The sequence below is a fragment of the Lissotriton vulgaris genome, chromosome 4_1 (genome assembly GCF_964263255.1).
Source record: "Lissotriton vulgaris chromosome 4_1, aLisVul1.2, whole genome shotgun sequence".
In the NCBI taxonomy this organism is placed as follows: domain Eukaryota; kingdom Metazoa; phylum Chordata; class Amphibia; order Caudata; family Salamandridae; genus Lissotriton; species Lissotriton vulgaris.
In genome coordinates this window covers 1,039,487,095-1,039,508,673 of record NC_141691.1, presented here as the reverse complement: position 1 = coordinate 1,039,508,673, position 21,579 = coordinate 1,039,487,095, and the positions used below count along the sequence as shown (strand labels likewise).

The window sequence follows — 21,579 nt, the reverse complement described above, 5'->3', positions numbered from 1 at the left end:
ATTCCTAGTTAAGCATTTTGCAGTTATGGTGTCAGCGTGTGGAGTCTTCCTTTAGAAGTCTCTCTACTTTTAATGTGTCAAGTAGCATGAAGCTACTGAGTCAGAGCCCGTTGTAAGTTGCTCTATCTCCAAAGGGCAGAGAAGAAGTGATCTCTGCTAAGCGACATTTCTCCAATGATCAATGGGCACTCTAACCTGAAGAGCGACAAGGAAAGTAGCGATAAACTCTGTTATCGCTACTATTCTTACGCCTGCTTCAAGACTTACTAAACAGAAAAAAGTGGCTAAATAGGGAAAATTTGTGACATAAGTATTAGTGACGCAGTCAATATGTACCACGTAACTACGGTCAAGAGTACCAAAAACAAATTTATTTTCTTTTTTGTTTTTTCAAAGTTTCAACAACACAAGGGCAAACCAAGGACTGTCACGACAGTGATTCCATGAATACCATATCTACACATATATACAAAAAATGCAAATGTACAATATTTACAATAGAAATAAAGCAAGACTAATGAAAGCAAATGACCAAAGAATTAAACAAATGACACACAAATAACAATGCATCAATACAATATTCACAACTTGATTGCATCAATAAACAGTGAAAAAGTTCGTGCAAAAAGCAAGGGACAACCAGTCCATGGGGATGTAAAACCATGGGACAGGCGGGAATGGATGGAATGGGACGCCTGCCTGCCTGACAACACTGCGGTGCAAGGTTTATATTGGGTTGCACTGCTAGGAACTCCGCTGTTAGACAATTTCTTTTCCTAGATGCACCCTTATGCGTGACCGCAGGGTGGTGGAGTCGACGCGTTTCGAACCCGGGAATTTAGGGTTCTCTTCAGGACGGGGACTGGGAGCAGGGAGTCTGCACGTGGCAAGAGATATGCCTCGGTGTCGGTATTTCGCCAAGGGTAAGAGAATTCTTTTGTTCACCAACGGTTCGTGTAGAAGTTTGACCCACTGTGCGGTGCAACACTCGGAGGGGACAACGGCTCACATTGTCATCGTATTTTAACAGCTTCTTATTAAGGGTATCTGGTCTGGTGCACCAATATGCAACCAGAAGGCGGTGTCTCCGTAGCCCGGGACTTGTTCCACGCCAGAGAATCTCTTATCAGTCGAGTCAGCATTCAGTTAATGAGTCATTAACTGAATGCTGACTCGACTGATAAGAGATTCTCTGGCGTGGAACAAGTCCCGGGCTACGGAGACACCGCCTTCTGGTTGCATATTGGTGCACCAGACCAGATACCCTTAATAAGAAGCTGTTAAAATACGATGACAATGTGAGCCGTTGTCCCCTCCGAGTGTTGCACCGCACAGTGGGTCAAACTTCTACACGAACCGTTGGTGAACAAAAGAATTCTCTTACCCTTGGCGAAATACCGACACCGAGGCATATCTCTTGCCACGTGCAGACTCCCTGCTCCCAGTCCCCGTCCTGAAGAGAACCCTAAATTCCCGGGTTCGAAACGCGTCGACTCCACCACCCTGCGGTCACGCATAAGGGTGCATCTAGGAAAAGAAATTGTCTAACAGCGGAGTTCCTAGCAGTGCAACCCAATATAAACCTTGCACCGCAGTGTTGTCAGGCAGGCAGGCGTCCCATTCCATCCATTCCCGCCTGTCCCATGGTTTTACATCCCCATGGACTGGTTGTCCCTTGCTTTTTGCACGAACTTTTTCACTGTTTATTGATGCAATCAAGTTGTGAATATTGTATTGATGCATTGTTATTTGTGTGTCATTTGTTTAATTCTTTGGTCATTTGCTTTCATTAGTCTTGCTTTATTTCTATTGTAAATATTGTACATTTGCATTTTTTGTATATATGTGTAGATATGGTATTCATGGAATCACTGTCGTGACAGTCCTTGGTTTGCCCTTGTGTTGTTGAAACTTTGAAAAAACAAAAAAGAAAATAAATTTGTTTTTGGTACTCTTGACCGTAGTTACGTGGTACATATTGACTGCGTCACTAATACTTATGTCACAAATTTTCCCTATTTAGCCACTTTTTTCTGTTTACTCTACTGTTGAGATCCGGGCTAGGTAGACGTAGGATCCAAAACCTTATTTGTTTCTCAGTCAAGACTTACTAAGCCAGGATATCCTATGTAAGGTGGATATCATGTATGCCTTGCCCTTTCGCCAAAGTTTCCAGCGATAATCTCACATTTGGCAGTTAGCACTTGGAATTTTATCGCTTTTGACATAAGCGTTGGTAATAGCACGCTATCTCAGCAATAAAATTCCACGTTACCCGGTGATAATTATCCTAGCGCTAAGTGCGCTTAGCGATAATTATCGCCGGTCCTTGATGATATGCCCGCACTTCTTCCACCTGCAAAATAAATGTGAGAAAGAACAGAATCTAACATGAATTCAAATATTATTTTCTAAAGCAAGAGCTTCCAGGGTAAAAGCAATTCAGGCCTACAATATTCAGCTACCATAAGAGAAATTAGCATGAGCTTACGAAGTTACATAGAAATTAAGACATATACAGTTAATATTTTCAACTACGTATACAATGACACGATTAATAAACACATTTAATAATAAAAACGATTGTCAGTTGCACAACACAAGTGCTTTCTGTTAGTGCTCTCTGCTATTTACATTTTAATTTTCTACAGAATTCTTCATATATTCTACGTTTTGACCTACACACGTGACATTCATATTATTACATTACAAGATCCTAACACTCAGGTTAACACTACAAAAGATTATATGGGGATGCAGTCTACACATGTGATTATAATGCACCCCTACAATGAAAATTGGATTTTGTGCTACATCATTGTCATGAGTGGCTTTTTTTCCTGATTGACATGACTAGAGGTGCCACTTTTGATTCAGGCTGTGCCCTAGTCGCTCGACTGCAGAGCTGAGAATGCACCAGAAAGATACGGCTTCTCAGGGCAGGCATAACAAGGAGAAATATCTTTATTTCTCCTCATTACGTCCTAGAAAGAGGAATATACCTGTTAGGATATTTGTGTGCAGGAAAGCACCCCTTCCAGCACAAAACCAATCCTGCATACAACGCAGGCACTCTTGCACCATGCTGCAAGGGTGCCTGTGTTGGTGCTAGGCAGCTCATTATGCACCAGCGCTGGAGAAAGGGCAGGAATGCACCATATTGTAATAAATACAGTGCTTTCTTGCCCATTCCGTGTAATACAGAGCAGCAAGGTGACTTGCTGCACTGTGTTGCATTACATTTTCATAAGTATGCCCCATAGTTTGAAAGAAGGAGAGTGGCTATCCAAGTTACTGCAGGGTTGTAGTACTATTTTATATTTAAATATTGCTAAAGCTAGAAAACACTTTTCCCATTTCCCGTGTAGGACATATTGTTGCCTACAAGTTCCATAAGCCTTGTGAACAGCTCAATGAACTTTGGTCCACATTTACAAAAAGTTTGCACTGAATTTGCATCACAAAACTATGACCGGTGCAAAATTAATTTTTTTAAATTTAGATTCCAGTGCAAAACATGTTTTGCGATGGAAAGTTCCTTAAAAGTAACGGGCTTAAAAGTAAAGCGCTGCTTTGAGTTACTCTTCATCAAAGGGGAGTTCAGTGGATGGTGCATGGGCATTCCCATGCAACCACTATTGTTTTTGACACGAAATCATATCTACTAACAACAGTAGACAGTGTTCTGTGCCAATAAATAATGCCACTTTCAAGCATACGTTAAAAGGAGAAATGCTTTATTTCTCCTAATTTTTCCCAATTTGCATGTGTGGTGCAGACTACAGCACACATTCAAAGTGGTAAAAGTTTAAAAATGTATTCAGGCAAAGGGGCAGATTTACAATAACTGGCGCATCCCCAGGGATGAGCCAGTTATTGTGCGACGCAGCTCCGCCACCCATGGTGCGCCGTATTTACAATGCGGCGCACCATGGGGCAAAAACGGCACAGATGCGTGACGCATCTGTGCCGTAAAGTGGCGCATTGCTGGAGTTGCGTCGCAAGCGCGACGCAGCTCCAGCAAGGCTCGGGGGTGCCCTATCTGTCCAATGCTGCGTCAAGCCTTACGCCTGCTTCAAGCAGGCGCAGGGTTTTGACACAGCATTGGCCTAAAAGGGACTGAATGAAATCTTGTAGATTTCATTCAGCCACTTTTGCGAGGCGCAACTGCCCCGGAACGCCCACCCTGCGCCGGAACGCCCACATGTTACGCAGGGCTTTACAACGTGACGTATCTGCCTAGATGCGTCACGTTGTAAATGGGTCACAGAGATGCGTCACGTTTACGCCACCGTTGCGTGATGCAAACGTGGCGCAAGTCCAACATAAATCTGCCCCAAAGTATTTTGTACCGGAAGGGTACCCTTCTAGATATATACTATGCTAGGCATCACGCACACACACTTGCACTACTGTTCAAAGTTATGTGCGTGGCACTAGGCAGCATGATTCTGCACCCACACTCGGGAGAGAGCAGGACAGTGCCATATCTCTGTAGATATGGCGCCTTACTGCTCCCTCCCTATCACGCAATGCAGCATAGCTCTTTGGGTGGTTCCCTGCATTCTGTGACATTTTTCTAAATCTGGGCCTTTGTATCCTATGCTCTAATTCCTGAGGAATCAAAAGCACTTTTGACCTGTTTTATGTGTTGTGTTTCAGCACATTCTGGCTACGAGGGGAGGTCAATGTTGGGTTAGGTAATTTGCTGACAAGTAGGGATTACTGTCTACAGCTGCAAATTTAAACATTGATGTGCAATGTTATCCAGTAAAAAGAATTAAGTAGCACTGTAATATCGTACAATATTTTGAGTCTTCGTTTCAGATACAGCTGATGTTGTTTCCTTAGAACGTCACAAAAGTCTGAACTCCTGTACAAACGTTTAATACAGGGATGGAGGGGAACAACTGTCAGCGGGAGGTGCAGCCCATAGGATGTTGAATGGGGCTGCTTAGCCATGATTCAGGCAGAACCCAGAAAGACTGACACAAAAAGTCATAATTCTATGTGAATATTAATGATTTTTTTAAATGAGATTTTCTTTTAATTCCACTTTCCCTTGCTTCTGGCATAAAGTTATTATTTTACAAACGAATTCATGAAGAAAAAAAAGACAATAGTTTAAAAAAAATGGTCACAGTGAGCTGCACTATGCATCATCTACAAAAAGAAACAAAAATGCAGGCACAAACACATTTTCTCATTAGTGTCTTCATATTCCTCTGTAGTAATAATTGAGACGACCTAAAACCAATTAGTAGTGGATTAAATGTGAGACTTGAGTTCAGATAATAATCACATATAATTAGCCCTGTAGAGAATATTACCAAGGGATGTGTTAATCGATATGAACATTTGCACCTACTTAATTTAAAAATAGAATTCTTTTTTTCGATAAGGCAAAGTCAGCACATTCATATTTTATCGCAAGGTGTAAATGTTATCCATTTAGTTAAGGATTCTAGTTGGCATAATCTTTCTTCATGTTGAGTAGCGAGAGTCAGTTGTATTGTGATGAGGTATTTACGCAGTTATGCCCGAAGTGAGTTTTTCAAAAATGCGTTCTCTTCTTTCCTGCTCTGGCGCTGTTTCAGTTTAGTGAATATGTAATCCCCAAGTGCCCATTGGTTATTTGCATTAAGAACCTATGAACTAAAGTTTTTGCCAAACCGCTATGGCTAGAGAACATCTTCAAAGGTGATTAGGCATATGGATGTATAACAAAGATTGAAGAGTATGTAATCACAAAGGCCCTCAGTATTAGTGGGCTGGTAAATGGGTTGTATATTACCCACTCGCAGACCCACCAATACTGGGGATACTGTTGCCTCCCGGGAGTGGGAAAACTCTGGTCCATTAGGAATTGAGCTCTGAGAGTCCACTAAGAAATGAAGAATCAATGGGAGAATAGTTCATTCCAATTCCCCCAGTAATTCTTTAATATGGGAAAGCAGGCAAAATCTCCAGGTAAAAGTTAAGTGATCTGCAGTGTTTCTGCAGGTCTTGAAATTCTAATGGGGCCAGTAACTGTTGTTTTAATGCCACTTTAAAAATAAATGGTAGATGGCTCATTGGGCAATTCAATCTAAGCTTTATTCGGTATGCACAAACAACCATAAAAGCATTAGGCTCATTAGTCAAGTGGAAGGTTTGTTTCTTTGTGACATCTTTGTTGTGAGGTATAATTATTTGAACTCATTTTTTTTCATGTATGTATTTCATATGCAGGAACCAGACAGGCAGTACATGCACATTGGAACAATGCTGGAATTTGCTTTTGCGCTGGTTGCAAAGCTGGATGTGATAAACAAGCATTCATTCAATGACTTCATGCTTCGAGTGGGTAGGTATGGAACCATATCTTCAAGACAAATGTATGTCTCTCAGTGAACAAACATAAGTCAGCTATAGAGCAAGATCCACAGCAATCTTAAGATGGCCTTTGTCAGGTGGGAGTAGCTCATCTGGTTTTGATTATCATTGTACATTCTGACACTTGGGATCTTTTCTTTATAATGGACATTGCAAAGTTACTAAGCAATTCTTTGCGTTGGTAAACTAGTGGCTAATGACAGAGGTTAATCTAGCATCCATCGATATATTCCTATAAAAAGACATGAATTGAAAAATACTATTTAATTAATTATACTACTCATCTCGTATTTGTATTTGTTTTAAGATAAACCATGTTTTATTAAATCTATCAACATAATTTTTTTAAAGGAAAAGAATGGAAAATCTATCCTATAGATTTTGAAGTTATGATTTTTTTTATGGAAAATAAGGGAGACTTCTGAAACAATGTAAAGAGCTTGATTCAGAGAATGCCATCTTTGAAAGCTGGATAATTACACCTATTTTTTTGGATAACATTTCTGACTTGAAAATGAATCTCAGATAGGCACGTACATAACATTCATCCTATACATAATGTTGTCCGTAATATGTCTAATGCTCTAGGTTTAGACTTTCCACCCTGCCTGCCCTGGCTGTATTCATCATGTTTCAAGCACAGAGTGCTCCACAGGATAACAACTGACACAACTCGCGTTTTTCTCCTGTGAATGATGACGCCTCCTTGAGGGATAACAAGGTGGATTCTGATCTGAATCTATTAGGTATTAACCTAACAGACAACACCCTTGCCTGGTACAAGTTTAGTTAATGACTTCTTACGATTAGGTAATAATACTGCTGATAACACTTGTCCTAGTAGCTCGCAGAATAATTTGTCATCCTTCTGTAACCCCAGTTTAAATTCAGATGAAGGCTATAAAATTGGAACATGGAATGTGGGTGGACTAGCAAATAATTTGGGTGGTATATATATCAAGAGAGAGGGACTCAGAGTGCATAAAGAACCACCATACATACTCTGATTAACTAATCATGATCATTGGGGCATGCAATTCCTAGTATGTACAATTAGTCTGCTCAGGTCAGTAAAGTTCCACAGAGTCTGTAGGTAGCATAACTCTGTAGGAACAAAGGCCCTCACACACCTAGATAGGTGTCATGTTTCATCATAGGGCTTTTGCTCCACGTCGGGCTAGTGCTGCAATGCCCGACCGGCACCCTCAATGGGGGATTTTTACCGGAGATCTTTTTATAAGTCATCTGGTGAAATGTAAGTATGTGGGTACATTAGTTGATTGGAGAAGTTAAAGTAAATATGTGAAAGAGTAGGATGAAAATAGGACAGGGGGCTCTACAGAAATATTTTAATGATTGAGTCCTACTGCTTATCTTAAAATATGTGGTGCTACCTACTAGAAGTGACTATCTTAGGAAGCTGAATTTCAACATGTTTCAAGCCTAATTCAATCATGTGAATAATCTAGCAGCTTTACTTCAAGACAATAAAAACCTAATCTACACATTGACTAGGGTTTCAATATATGAATTCCTTTGTGTTACTCCCAGCCACCTATACTTTTCCTTGTATCACTATAAGTAAATCAATTTTTGAAAAAAGCTGTAGTGCAAACAAAATGATGACAACGTCAATTTCACTATTATCAAAAAGGGACCATTGAGACACCAAAGCATGCTCACATGTACATGCTCACACTCTGTGTCCTATGAATTAAAAAGTGCAGTTCACCAATACCACATGGAAGATGGAACATATCTTGAAATTCCATCACTCTCTGCTGATCAGTAGGGAAACGTACCAATGGTGGTATAAATCAGGACTCCTTGAGTATTTTGCTTGGTGACAAGCAAAGCAAAGGAGGCAAAAATAACACTAAACACACAACATCGCTCCTTATTGTTTGCAGTTTTACATAGCATGAACTTGACCAAAAAGGTTCTGGAGCATTTTACATGAGTACCAGGTACATTACACAGGGGAACATTCATTTTTAAGCACAGGGAGATTAAGTAATTTGCCCAGACCACAGGATGTTGAGCTGATGCCAAGACTGGAAACTGGGGTGAGGTGAGACTCCCTCCCTACCCCCACATTGGGGGGCCTCATGTCTACGCATATGGGTACCTCGTCAGGTTGCTTCAGCTTCTGGGTAATAGCAACAGGGGACACCCATGGGGTAGTCCCAGAAACTATCTCCATTATCCAGCTTCTCCAGCACCTTTTCTACATTAGACCTCAGATGAAAGTTGATTTGCCTGTGTCACAGGGCTACCTGCTGTACCGATCGGTCCATGTGCGACTTTATCTCATTCCCTTTCAGGCACCCAATACCTTCAAACACTTCAGGGAATTCTGACAAGATGTGTGATACTCCTTTCTGGTGGACTGCAAATGTAACTGTTCACAGTGCTTCAGAGGTCAGGCATCCCAGTAGCATGCCATGTCCTTCCTCTGTGACATAGATTAGTGAGTCTATGGATTGATGTTCGTGAGTGATTGGTGTTCAGAATTTTCCTCGAATGAGCAGAGGCTTGTCCTGTCCATACGTGAACACTGTAATCCCTGTTTTCTGGAGGGGGAGCGTAGACTGTAGAGTCTGGTATGCTTCTATTGATAGTAGATTGATGGATGCCCCTGTGCCACAGGGGTCAGTATTTGGTGTACTCCAACATGTATCTGACATTGTGGTAAGTGGCGCTGTGATTGCAAGGCAGTGCCTATCATGAAAACAGAGTGGTCAGTGTGTTCTGCGTCTTCATCGTCATTTATGTCACAGTCGTGCTCTTGTATTTCAGACATGGCATTGACAGAGGTGTCTGTCGCCTTCCCTTTGTTTGATCAACAGACGTTTGTGAAGTGATTATACTTCTTACACCCTGCACACTTATTGCTTTTTAACTATGGGCTAATAAAATCTCAGAAAACAACTTTTTGTCACCTAAAAAGGCTTGGACTTGCTGTTGATGGCTCAAGAAACATGGAATATTAGGCAGGGGCGGCTGGTGGAATTTGAAACTGGTGAGGCGTATGAAATAGTAATCAACGTACAGGAGTGAGCCCGACAGCAATAAGAGGGGTTCGGGGGGTGGTTCTCGCCTGAAGAATTTCTTTTTAAATTGTCATTTTTGGTGCAATTTTCAGCACTATTTCTGTGAGAAATGGACTGAAAAATCAGGTCTTCTAGGCATTCACAAAAGAAAACTCATACATTATTTCAGAGAATTTTTGTGTTGCCAAGCAAGTCTGACTTCTGAAGAGGGCTAAGGTACTAAGCAAGACTGCTTTGTCTCTACCCATTCCAATGGAAAACACCTAACATAGGTGCATAAACATCCACAAAGAAACATACTTGTAATTTTGTTCCTACCAAAAATGAAGGCTGGCCACTTCCTTTCCTGCATCAGTTATTCAATGTTGATTGCCCAGTAATCTTTATGGCATATTAAATAGCTACAAGTATAAGAAATATCCATTCGAAACAAACATGTAATTTTTAGGAATATTGTACTTATATAGTTCATATAGCTCTCTGAAGCCCTTGGGTCTATCAGTGTTTTAGAAAACCACTAAATAAAAATAAGTTATGATGTTAGTGTAATATGCATTGCTTAAAATATAAGAAATATCCATTACAAATCTTTCAGTTATTTTAGAAAGAAAGAACAAAAACTTTATATGTATAAGCAGGCTAGGTAAAAACTTTTTACTTTATTTTTAAATACTTTGCATGCCACTCTCACGCCCTTGTGCCTGTCAGTACAGTAGAAAATGGCTACATAAAAATAAAATATGAAAATGAATAAATGTATATTGTAAGAAATATCCCTTCAAAACCAATATGATATTTGTAAACACAAAGAAAAATACTTTGCATGCCACTCTCAGGTCCTTGTGCCCTTCAGCTAGCACAGCAGAAAAAGTTAAACAAAACGAAATTATGGAAATAAATAAATGCACATTTTAAAGAACTTTCAAAACCAATATTTAAATACTTTGCATGTCAATCCCAGGTAGAAGGGTTCTTGTCCCTGTCAGTACAGAAGAAAATGGTTAAATACAAATAAATTAGGAAAATAACTAAATGTTGTACATATAAAGACATATATCCTCCAAACCAACATATCAGTAAACACTAACAACAAAAATATTTTAAATAATAATAAAATATGAAAACAAATATATATATAAATTCACAGATACATAACCACACATATATAAATGCATATCAATTGTACAGGAGTTGTATGAATATTAAATAGGAATAAGTACATTTCCAACATTACTTCCTAATGTTACCAAACAAAACAAACCGAGCTATAAACAACTGAAAATATGATCACACCTCAGGTTCATATTTTCTATTTATATAGAAAGTTTGCTCGTCGATCTTTAATATGAACAAACTTTTCGATTGTTCTTTTGTTGAATTCTGGTATTTCTTTTATTAGCTCTTTTTTTCCATTGATATCATAGCCAAAGCATTAAGTCTAGCTTGAGTCATAGAGTTTTGCAAAAACTTTTTTACCCTCTTTAGTGTGGAAAAACATCGCTCAGACTCTGCTGTTGTCATGGGTGTAGTTATGACAATCCTTAAAAGCTTTATAGACTCAGAAAAGGATTTCCCTAAGTTGTTTTCACACAAAAAGCTAAAAAAAAATAGCACCACCAGTAGTTTGACGGAAGTCACGTCTTCCATACAGGACCGAAAGTTCTGTACTCAATCTGGTTTTGTCGAACATAGGATAGGCTTCTAGCGTTTCTGCGAGTGCCTCAGCTGGGAAAGATTTGTCATGTCTTTCCAAAAGATCACTTCGCAATAGTGTTGCACTTACAAGATGCTTCGTGAAATCAAAGCGCTCTCTGGCATGGACCACAATAATGTCACAGACTTCTTTTGCTTCTTGGGACAAAGTATTTATTTGCAGTCTCCGGTTTACAAATGTACATTCTTGTGGCAGTGTAAAATCCAAACTGCCAATGGATTCCCGTACTTTGGTGATGCTTGTCACAACGTCTGTAGTAGCTTTCTGGACAGATACAGTGTCAAAGTCTCACTTTTGCAATTGATTATATAAAATGTCTACCTGGGGCATTATATGGTAAAAAAGAAGCAGAAAGAATATAAACTCTCTATCATCTAATGTTCTACTAAATCCGTTAGCTTCACATATAGTATTTGACTCAAAATCACCACTGTTTGCAATGGTTAACATGCATTCAAGAAGATCGTCTCTGTATTCATAAATTATCAATATTGCTTGAATATTGAAGTTCCAGCGATTTGCAGACCCTCTTGGAAATCTTCTTGAAACTGTTCAAGAATTTCAGTCCTTTTTGGGGGAACGTGCAAAAAATGCTGTTATACCGCCAATCTCTGAAAATACATTTTAACTCTAGATATTTTGGAGGAAGCCTGTTCCATAATTAGGTTAAGTTGGTGGGCATAGCAATGAATATAATGTTTATTTTGGGTAAACATCCCTGATTTTCTTTTATACCCCACCTGTTGCACCACGCATGACACTGGCACCGTCGTAGCTTTGAGCAATTACTTTTCCTTTAGCACATTGCTCAGGGAAAACAATGTTTAATTCATTAAAAATGGCTAAGGCAATTGTTTCTGCAGACGAGTCTTTTAGATGTGTGAAACAATACATTTTTTAGCTACCTTGTAATTTCCATCAATGTAGCAGAAGACCAGGACTGACTGTGTCTTCATAGAGACAACAGTTGTATCATCAGCTTGGATAGCTACATAATCAGTGGTTCTCAACTGCTGTGTAATTATCAGCTAGATTCATCAAAGTCCCGATTTGCGAGCCCTAATAGCGATTATTAAGGAATCGCTATTAAGGACTTGCAAAACGGGATTCATGTAGGAATCGCTAAATAAATTGCGATTCCTACACATTCCTTATTTGCGATTAGCAAATTGCTAATCGCAAATAAGGAATAACTCCCCATTCATTCCTATGGGCCTAAAGGCCCATAGGAATGAATGGGGAGTTATTCCTTATTTGCGATTAGCAATTAGCTAATCGCAAATGAGGAAGCAATTTCAAGGGTGCCAGAGGGTGTCCAAAGGACACCCTGTAGCACCCCTGAAATGTAATGTACATTGGTGTTGCGCACACACATGTCCAAAGGACATGTGTGTGTGTAACATGCAACTTAGAAAAATGCATTTAAATGCATTTTTCTAAGTTTTCGCTATTTACCACGAGGTTTGACTTTGTGGTAAATAGCGGTCTTAAATTGCGAAATCGCAATTTTTAAATGTTTCATGAATAGCATTTAAGGAATCTCTAATAGAGATTCCTTAAATGCTAATCCTCACAAATTTGCAAATTCTTTTTTAGCGATTTTTGCATTTGGGATGATGAATCCCAAATGCAAAAATTGCCCTCGCAAAGAGCCAGATTCTCAGAATCTGGCCCTTTGCGAGCCCATTTTTCTTTGATGAATCTAGCTGATAGTCTCTTATTACTTCCAGCATGCAGTCCAGCAATTCATTTTGAATAGTTTTAGAAGTGCCTGTAAACACTGTGGCTGTTTTTAAATGTGTTTCCATAGCACTGTCAATGCTGGAGGCAAAATCAATAAGGCCCCTGAACACGCCAGGATTTAGAGACTCTTCAGTTTCATCATGGCCTCGTAATGCCAATTCAAAGGCACCACAAAATCGAATACAGTCAATCAATTTCGATAAAATGTATCGGTTTTTATCCACTTCTGTATTATATTTTCTTACTTCCACACGGTATGCTTCGTTCAATTGCTGCACAATGTCCGATTTTCCAAAAAGAGATAATTTCAACATATTTGTCAAATGGGATTTACAGGAATCATGTTTTTTTATTTTTTCAGCCAGATGCTTTAGGTCAGTAACTCCTTTTTTGTCCAGGTAACTTCACCTCCAAAGAGTAAGCATGGGAAACAGAACAAAGCATTTTTAGAAGCGCTACCAGTAAGCCATTCCATTCTATCATACCATGTACTGGTAAACCGACGTGTGTACCCCTTTCCCCTATCTTTTGTAGATTGCTCAATTTTAATTTGACGTTTATTAGCTCCTAATGTTTTCACTTGCAGTTTATCTGTATGTGTCCCACCCAAAAATGGGTTTATGAGTAAACTGTCAGCTGTGTTCATTGTGTCCAGCAATATATCAGACTGGAAATAGAAAACCTAGCCTGTTTTCAAATATTCCCTCAGTTGAAGACACAAAAACGATATTACACAAAATACTAAATAAACACTAATATGAATTGTCATGCACACACAAGTAACAGCAATTATTAATCTACATCCATCCTCAGTCTGCCAGGAATGCGACTGCAGCAGCACGTACAGTAGTTCCCCAAGCGGTATAGCCTTGTAAATATTTGCAGAATTCCTCCTGGGATCCTGTTAATAATTAAAATATGGAGTAAGCTTTGAGGCTAGGTGCCATAGCATGCCCAACATCAGTGGTGATTGAAAAGCTTGAGCATGTCAATTTAGTGATCTGTCTAGAATTTAAAGGATGTACTTATACATTTTGACTTGACTTTAGATGGCAAATAATACAAAACATATCGAAAAATGTCTTAAAAAGCATGAGACTCTAATTGAGCAATACCCTTTAAACGGGTTCTAGGCAGATCTCTGATATATCCAGTTCTCATCTGTACCCAACAAAGCAAAATAATTGCATATTTTTTCAATTAAGAGTTTAACATTGCAGTTAGACCATTTTGATATTCTACACAATTATGAATGGAGCTATTTTACACACAAGACTGACTAAAATTACAGCCTATAGACAGTGCTAGTCCTATCATTGATCCTATTACTAAATGGACAGCAGTCACAACTGTCACAACACATTAGATCGATTTTATATATCTACTCACTGTACATACCCTGTGTGCAGTAAAAATATTGTGTGCAAAAAAGTAGACTGAAAAAAATTGCTGTAAAAAATATTGTCGACTGAAAACACTAGAATGAAAATAAATAGTGGCCTAAAACATGATAAAATGTCATGCATTATAGAGCAAACGTGAGTGTACTGGGATCAGGGGTAAGGATCAACCTCCTAAAGCAGACATGATCATTTAAAATGAGGTGGGGTAAAGGGGAGGGAGACTAGCAATGCATCTTAATAATTCAAGTAAAGTTAGCGTTAAGGGATAGTTAGGGGATTTTAGGGTAGCACTAAGGAGTAGTAGAGGGTTATTATGAATTAGAGTAGTACTTTTTTAAGCATGAAGAAAGGATAGCATTTATGGGCAGTTTGGGGTTTAAAGGCTTTAGGAGTGGGAAGCATTAAGGGATAGTAAGGGATTATCAGGCCACAGTTAAATAAATGAAAGTGTATAAAATAATAAAAGATTTAAAAATCAACATTTTTGGAATTTTCATAGTTCATAATGAAAAGCAAAAAATGATACCCTTGAACTTTTAACTTGCCACAAGCTCATACTCTCTGAACTGTTCTGCTAGGATAAACAAACAGGCCTCCACACCTAAAGACTACACAGTTGGCACCCATATACAGCAGTATGTGTGTGGACCTTTGCCGTAAATAGAGAACCATGTCCTACCTTGTGGCCTGAGATTAAGAACCATGAAGCAGAGTTTCGATCAATGTCCTGTTGCAACAGAGTCGGAACCACCATGTGACCCCTTTCGATATCTCTCTGTACTGATCTTGAATGTGATTACATCACAACCAGTTTTAACTCCAATTTTTCATGTGCTCAAAGAATTAAAACAAGGAATTATTACCAGCAATTACATTGCATTCATATAATGTTTCAAGCAAATTTGCTTCCTGTACAATACTGTTTTACACAATACAAATAAAAATATTAAATTCAGGTGGTTTTTAATGGAATGTGCATGAGTGAAAGTGAGCTCCTGGGTCTCTGCCAGAATGGTGATGTGTGCAATTTTGTGCAGAGTTGCATGTTTCTGCAAAGAAGTGCATGCCCATGTTTAAGCATGAATCTATGTGAATGAATGCCAGTTTGGCAAGATATTGGTGTTTATTTTTTCCAGACAGTGCCGAAATTTTATTGTGTCAAGAAAATAAGTGGGACAGACTGCATGCTTTCCACGACCGCGATGCACTTGCTGTCAGCATGCTTGCTGCTTAATTGCAGCTACTCAGAAATCATGCAAGGTGGTTAAGGCCAAGGTGTGCTATAGCTTGAATGAATAAAGCATTCTAGTGTGGTAATGCGGATACCAGCACTAGTCTGACCACTAATAAGTGGTACTTGACAGGACTACAAATGTGAAAAGTGAACGCTCTTCAAAATTTAAAAAAGTATATATTTTTAACATTTGGAAGCTTTGACATTATCAAGTCAAATTATAGCACTGCAATAAGACTGCATTAAACATAATAGGAGGGAGGGGCTGACACCTCCACCTGAATAGGGCTATGCCTATGGTGAGTAGGCAGTGGCAGTGTCTGCAGCCACTGTGCTCGGTGCTGAGGCAGCTTTTAACGCGCTTTTTTACTTCTGGAAACGGCAAATTGCACATGCTTGATGGGATAGCGATTAAGGCTTCCCAGTTTTAAATTTTAACTTTTGCCACGATAGCTTGCTGGCTTACCTGCTGACACCGACTTCTGGGCTGATCTCTCCCCTCCTTCCCGCCTCGGTCCGACACGGTGATTTGCACCGATTGTGCGGAGGGCGGGGAAGGTCGAGACGGCTACTTCCGGTGAGCGGGGAGACCGGTCAGCGGTCTAGTGCTCCTGAGGCACTCGCTGTGGGGCCTATAAGGCACAGAAGGAGCCGGCGTGCGCAGTGGTGAGGAGGCAGTGGCAGTGTCTGCAGCCACTGTGCTCGGCGCTGAGGCAGCTTTTAACGCGCTTTTTTACTTCTGGAAACGGCAAATTGCACATGCTTGATGGGATAGCGATTAAGGCTTCCCAGTTTTAAATTTTAACTTTTGCCACGATAGCTTGCTGTCTTACCTGCTGACACCGACTTCTGGGCTGATCTCTCCCCTCCTTCCCGCCTCGGTCCGACACGGTGATTAGCACCGATTGTGCGGAGGGCGGGGAAGGTCGAGACGGCTACTTCCGGTGAGCGGGGAGACCGGTCAGCGGTCTAGTGCTCCTGAGGCACTCGCTGTGGGGCCTATAAAGCGGATGCACTCTCGGCAGCGCAGCGGACGAGCGCAGCGGGCGCGACGTAGGCGCGCCGAAGTCGCGCTCAAGTCAAGCCCGTCTGCGCCCGTCCGCGGCCGACCTCGGCCCAGGGCCATGCCCCCTGCTCATCCTACAGGACACATACAGTGGAGCAGAGCGGACTTGCTATCCTATCGCAAGATGTGTGCCAGTAACCTGTGTTCACATGGCATGAGCGTGGAAGATACCACGGGGTGCAGCCACTGCCAGTTCAAGTTCGACCTGTCAATACACACTATCAGAGAACATCGTAAATTGGTCTGTGGCTTGTTGAATGTTCGGTCGCTGCGCAAGCATCGCCTGGATATCTTTTATCTCCTTAGAGAACAACAATGGGATCTACTCTTTCTCACTGAGACATGGCTGGACTGCGACTCTGCCCCAGAGGTCCTGGAAGCCATCCCGGAGGATTATACCCTAGTACGGCTAGATAGACCCAAAGGTAGAGGTGGAGGAATAGCCATTGTTGTGAGAGAGGGCTTATGTTGTCTTCTGGAGCAGATTGAGATTACAGATAGTGAGGCGGGCGCGTTTTCCATCCAAGTCAACGGGAGATACACTGTTAAGGGCCTCCTGATATATAGGCCACCGGGCCCTTCAACCAGATTTACAGAAAGTCTGATTGAAAGTGCCACAGAGGTAGCCCTACGCACAGATAAGTTCCTGGTGCTGGGTGACCTCAATATACATTTGGATGACCCCACTGATAGGGGAGCAGGGGACCTTCGCAAGGAGCTGAGGGCCCTTCAGCTCGAGCTGGTAGGTGAATCCCCTACCCATCAACGGGGCCACCTGCTGGACCCTATTTTTGCCAACTGGGGGCAAGTGGAAGCTCTAGCCCCCGTACCCATCCCTTGGTCGGATCATTTCCTGACGCCCTTTTCGATCTCCATTCCGGGAGCTAAAGTATTAGAAAAAGTGGCACTTCATCGTCCTGGACGGAAATGGGCCAATTTTTCACTCGCCAGGTTCAATGAAGCTCTTATGGTGGGGGATGAACTAAGGGGAACGGATGTGGAAACTGTTAACGATAGTTTGGACCAACGCATTCTAGTCGCCCTAGACCACGTAGCCCCGCTTGCCCAGATTAAAACAGGGGGACGCGCACTGAAAAATGCACCTTGGTTTAGTGAAGAAGTCCGTATGGCCAAATCCAAGTGTAAACGGGCAGAAAGGCGCTGGAGAATTGATTTCGCCACACAAGCTAGATTGGACTATGTTTCTAGCAGGCGATATTACCATGGACTAATCAAAAAAGCCAAAAAAATCTACTATGGTACTAGGATTGGGGAAGCCGAAAATTCCTCGAAAGAATTGTTTCTAATATACAAATCCCTCTCAGTGGGAAAGCCTGCAGCAGTCCCAGAGGAACTCTGTACAGTTGACCATTGCAACCGAGTAGCGGAATTTTTTTCCAACAAAGTCGCTACTATATACTCAACCTTCCCCAGTAGGGTTGACATGGACCCCGAGGTGGTAGAGGTATCTAAGGCATGTGATGAACGACGGGTGCTAGCGACATTCGTAACCCCACCCACTGAAAAACTCGTTCAGACCTGTGGGTCAATTAAATCAGGCTCCCCTCGTGATCCCACCACTCCTGGACGCCTGATGGGCAGTTTGCATGTCTTGGAGCCTCATATCCGTCGTCTTCTGGATCTCTCATTCGAGACTCATACTGTCCCGGATGCTTGGAAACGAGCGGTGGTTCTCCCCCTTCAAAAAAAGCCCAATGTTAGCTATGATAGGCTAGACAATCTTCGCCCCATCTCCCTCCTGCCATATATGGCGAAGATTGCCGAAAAAACCGTGAACCTCCAGCTAATGGGTTTTGTCGAAGAAGCTTCTCTACTCCATGACTCTCAATTTGGCTTCCGTCCTTGCCATTCGACGGAGTCAGCATTGCTCATGGCAGTGGAAGCTCTGCGACAGGGAGTGGATGAGGGCCAAACCATGGCCCTGATCCTCTTGGACCTAAGCGCAGCATTCGACACTGTAGCTCACTCCACCCTGCTACAGTGTCTGAATGATGGAGGGGTGGCAGGAGCTGCGCTTGGATGGATCCGGTCCTTCTTGACAGGCAGGTGTTTCCAAGTTCGCCAGGGAGAGTGTTACTCTAGGGAGATTGGGTTGGGCCAGGGAGTGCCGCAGGGCTCGTCCCTGAGCCCTACCCTGTTCAATCTTTATGTCTCCCCGCTGGCGACCATTGTTGAAGGCCACGGACTACGTCTTGTGTCCTATGCTGACGACACTCAGCTGGTGGTATCCCTCTCACGCGCACCTGGTCTAATGGCGGACAAGTTCAGAGTCTGCATGCAAGAACTGGCAGCCTGGATGTCCGCCAACTGCCTAAAACTTAATGGCAGCAAGACAGAGGTGCTCGTGGTGGGGGGGGGTCCACCTGTCTGGTCGTCGGCATGGTGGCCACCCTGCCTGGGAGAGGTACCTGCTCCATGTCATGAAGCAAAGAATCTGGGTGTATGGCTAGATGAGGATCTTGCTTTTGACTCCCAGGTTAGTCGAGTGGTGGGGACATGCTTCGGCATTCTAAAAACCATGAGGAAGATCCTGGATTTCCTACCCATTGATGCTTGACGGACGCTGGTGCATGCGTTAGTTACATCTCGCATGGACTATAGCAATCTGCTGTATCTGGGGGCAACGGAAAAGGTTTTAAACCGCCTCCAGGTGTTGCAGAATGCTACCGCTCGCCTTGTTTTGAGGCTTCCTAGAAGATCCCCCTCCAGGGCAGCGCTCCAGGAGTTGCACTGGCTTCCGGTTAGGAGTAGGGTGGAATTCAGGGCTTTGGCCACATGCCACCGCATTCTGAGAGGAAAAGCCCCTGCCCCATTACAAAGTCTGGTCACCTGGTATGAGCCCACCAGGAGCCTGCGCTCGTCTTGCACAGGTCTTCTGAAAATCCCCAAAATAAAGAAAACACGAATGGGGGGTAGATCATTCAGATACCTGGCCGCTAAGCGGTGGAATGAGCTGCCGATGGAACTACGCATGGAGTTCTCGGAAACCCTGTTCAGGCGAAAACTTAAGACCTATCTCTTCAGACGCTAATTACTGTTGACTGCTCACGGACACCCTACCTACCACAGCGCGGGGACACGCCTTGGGCGTAAACCAGGCGCTTTACAAAACTCCCTAATAATAATAACACAAATAGCTGCATAACCACCTGTAGTCTGCCTGGAACCAGAGAAGAAAGGGCAGAGGCCTTTTGAGGATCAAAGACAGCCGTCTTTTGTTGTCTCCCCCACTTCAAAGATACATTTTGGTAGTAGTACTGGACCTGTGACATCCCCAAATTAGTCCACTTTGGGGTCTGGAGGAGACTCTGCAACTATGAGGTACTCCGCTGCTAGGAAGGACTGCCCCTTTGTCACTTGCTTTGCTGTAGTGGCCTTCTGCCTGCTGATTGTTGTATGCCCGGAGTGACAGCCTATGCACTCTGCTGTGTTGGTCTGCTCCCTGCTACCTCTGCAATGAGGGACAACTGGGCCTCTATATCCTACAAGTTCCCAAGAACTTGTTGGCTTTCCTCCTGTTATGGAAGAATCAGGGCTATTTCTATGTTATTAGGCCACCAGACACACTCACATAGTCTAGCGCCTGCTGTGTTGGCGCTCGGTCACCTTTTGCTACTAGTCGTACTCGAGATTGCTGTTTTTGAAGATACCGCAGCAGTGTAGACCTTTACCCTCAGTCAGCGCCGGAAGCACCGAGTGGCATGGGTGCGTTCTGGTTGCCTAGCAACACAATTATCTGAGCTCGTTCTCTCCACGCTCTTTGGGCCGGCGATTCACAAAACTGCCTCTACTGTGGCTGAACGCCAGTCCTGCCTGCCTCTGTACCTCTTACCAACACGAGCTCCATGTGTGAAGCCCACCAACACAGCAGTATGGGGACATAGACCTGCCATTGCTCCTGTGGCCATGCCAGAGCCCGACTCCTCTTCCTACCACTTGGACCCTGTGTGCGAGACGGCCGACAACCAGAGCAGTGACTCCAAGCCGCAGGTATTGTCCCGAAGGCCCATGCAGGCAGATTTCAACCCCCACTGCATTGAAGACCTTTCCAAGGCAGAGGCGGCTGGTAGGCTCATTTGAGGATTATTGTAACTCCTTTAAAGGTTCTCGATTATTGTGATGCCACAGGCTAATGAGCTATTAATGTCACTACTGGCATAACTCTTGATAGACTGATTAGATTGTTGTCCGTTAGGCCTGGTTTTAATTACATGAAGATGGCCTATTTTTCTACATCTAGTGTGGAGTTGTGTGCGTTGTCTTTCACTGTGTTACTTTACTAGGTGTTGCACAAATACTTTACACATTGCTTCTTTGATAGACCTCCTCTGCGCCAAGCTACCAGACGAGGAGCACAGGTAATCTTGCATGTGTATCTCAATTAACCTGAGTGGTGGTGGGTACTGCTTGCTTGGCTTAGGTGTATACCTTAGCCAACCAAAATCCCCATTTGTAAAGGACACATTCAGCAGCGCCTACTGCTGCACGTTGCCTGCTTTCATTCCGAGTAGCAATGTGCAAGTGGAGGGGGGAAGCAGCTTATCAGATTTCACCTAGGCCCATAACAAAGGCCAAAGTTAAAGGACCATCAGGCCTCCTTCTGTTCCAGGGAGCTATCTGGAGCTTCAAACCTAAAAGCAAATGCCTTGACCAATGGGAAACAGCTTCCCCCTTCCTCCTGGACCTCTGAGCCACCTTCAACACCCTCTGCACAAGATTCCACAATGCAGGCATCCGGAAAAAAGCCCTGGATGGATCTGCTTCTTCCTCACCGGCCGAACACAGAGAGTAAGACTTCCACCCTTCAACTCGAAACGAACAGAGATCAGCTGCAAAGGGCCTCAAGGCTCCTCCCTTAGCCCCAAGCTCTTCAGACCCCACTTGCAGCCATCGTCAAGAACCACAGACTCAACGTTGTCTCCTACGCTGATAACACCCAGCTGACTCTCTCCCTCACAGAAGAACGCACA

The 21,579-nt window shown here is 42.7% G+C and overlaps 1 protein-coding gene and 1 long non-coding RNA gene across 2 annotated transcripts in view; one reads left to right on the top strand and one right to left on the bottom strand.

Annotated features, from left to right (window-relative positions):
• LOC147722838 (uncharacterized) overlaps positions 1 to 15,081 on the bottom strand; it is a 33,450-nt gene extending 18,369 nt beyond the window's left edge. Inside the window, exon 1 of the long non-coding RNA XR_015309891.1 lies at positions 14,968 to 15,081. This is a non-coding gene — a long non-coding RNA (uncharacterized LOC147722838). The remainder of the gene's footprint in view (positions 1 to 14,967) is intronic.
• ADCY2 (adenylate cyclase 2) overlaps positions 1 to 21,579 on the top strand; it is a 3,890,318-nt gene that overhangs the window by 3,727,434 nt on the left and 141,305 nt on the right. Inside the window, exon 23 of the mRNA XM_086965279.1 lies at positions 6,232 to 6,346. Coding sequence (XP_086821405.1) covers positions 6,232 to 6,346 — 115 coding nt within the window. The remainder of the gene's footprint in view (positions 1 to 6,231; positions 6,347 to 21,579) is intronic.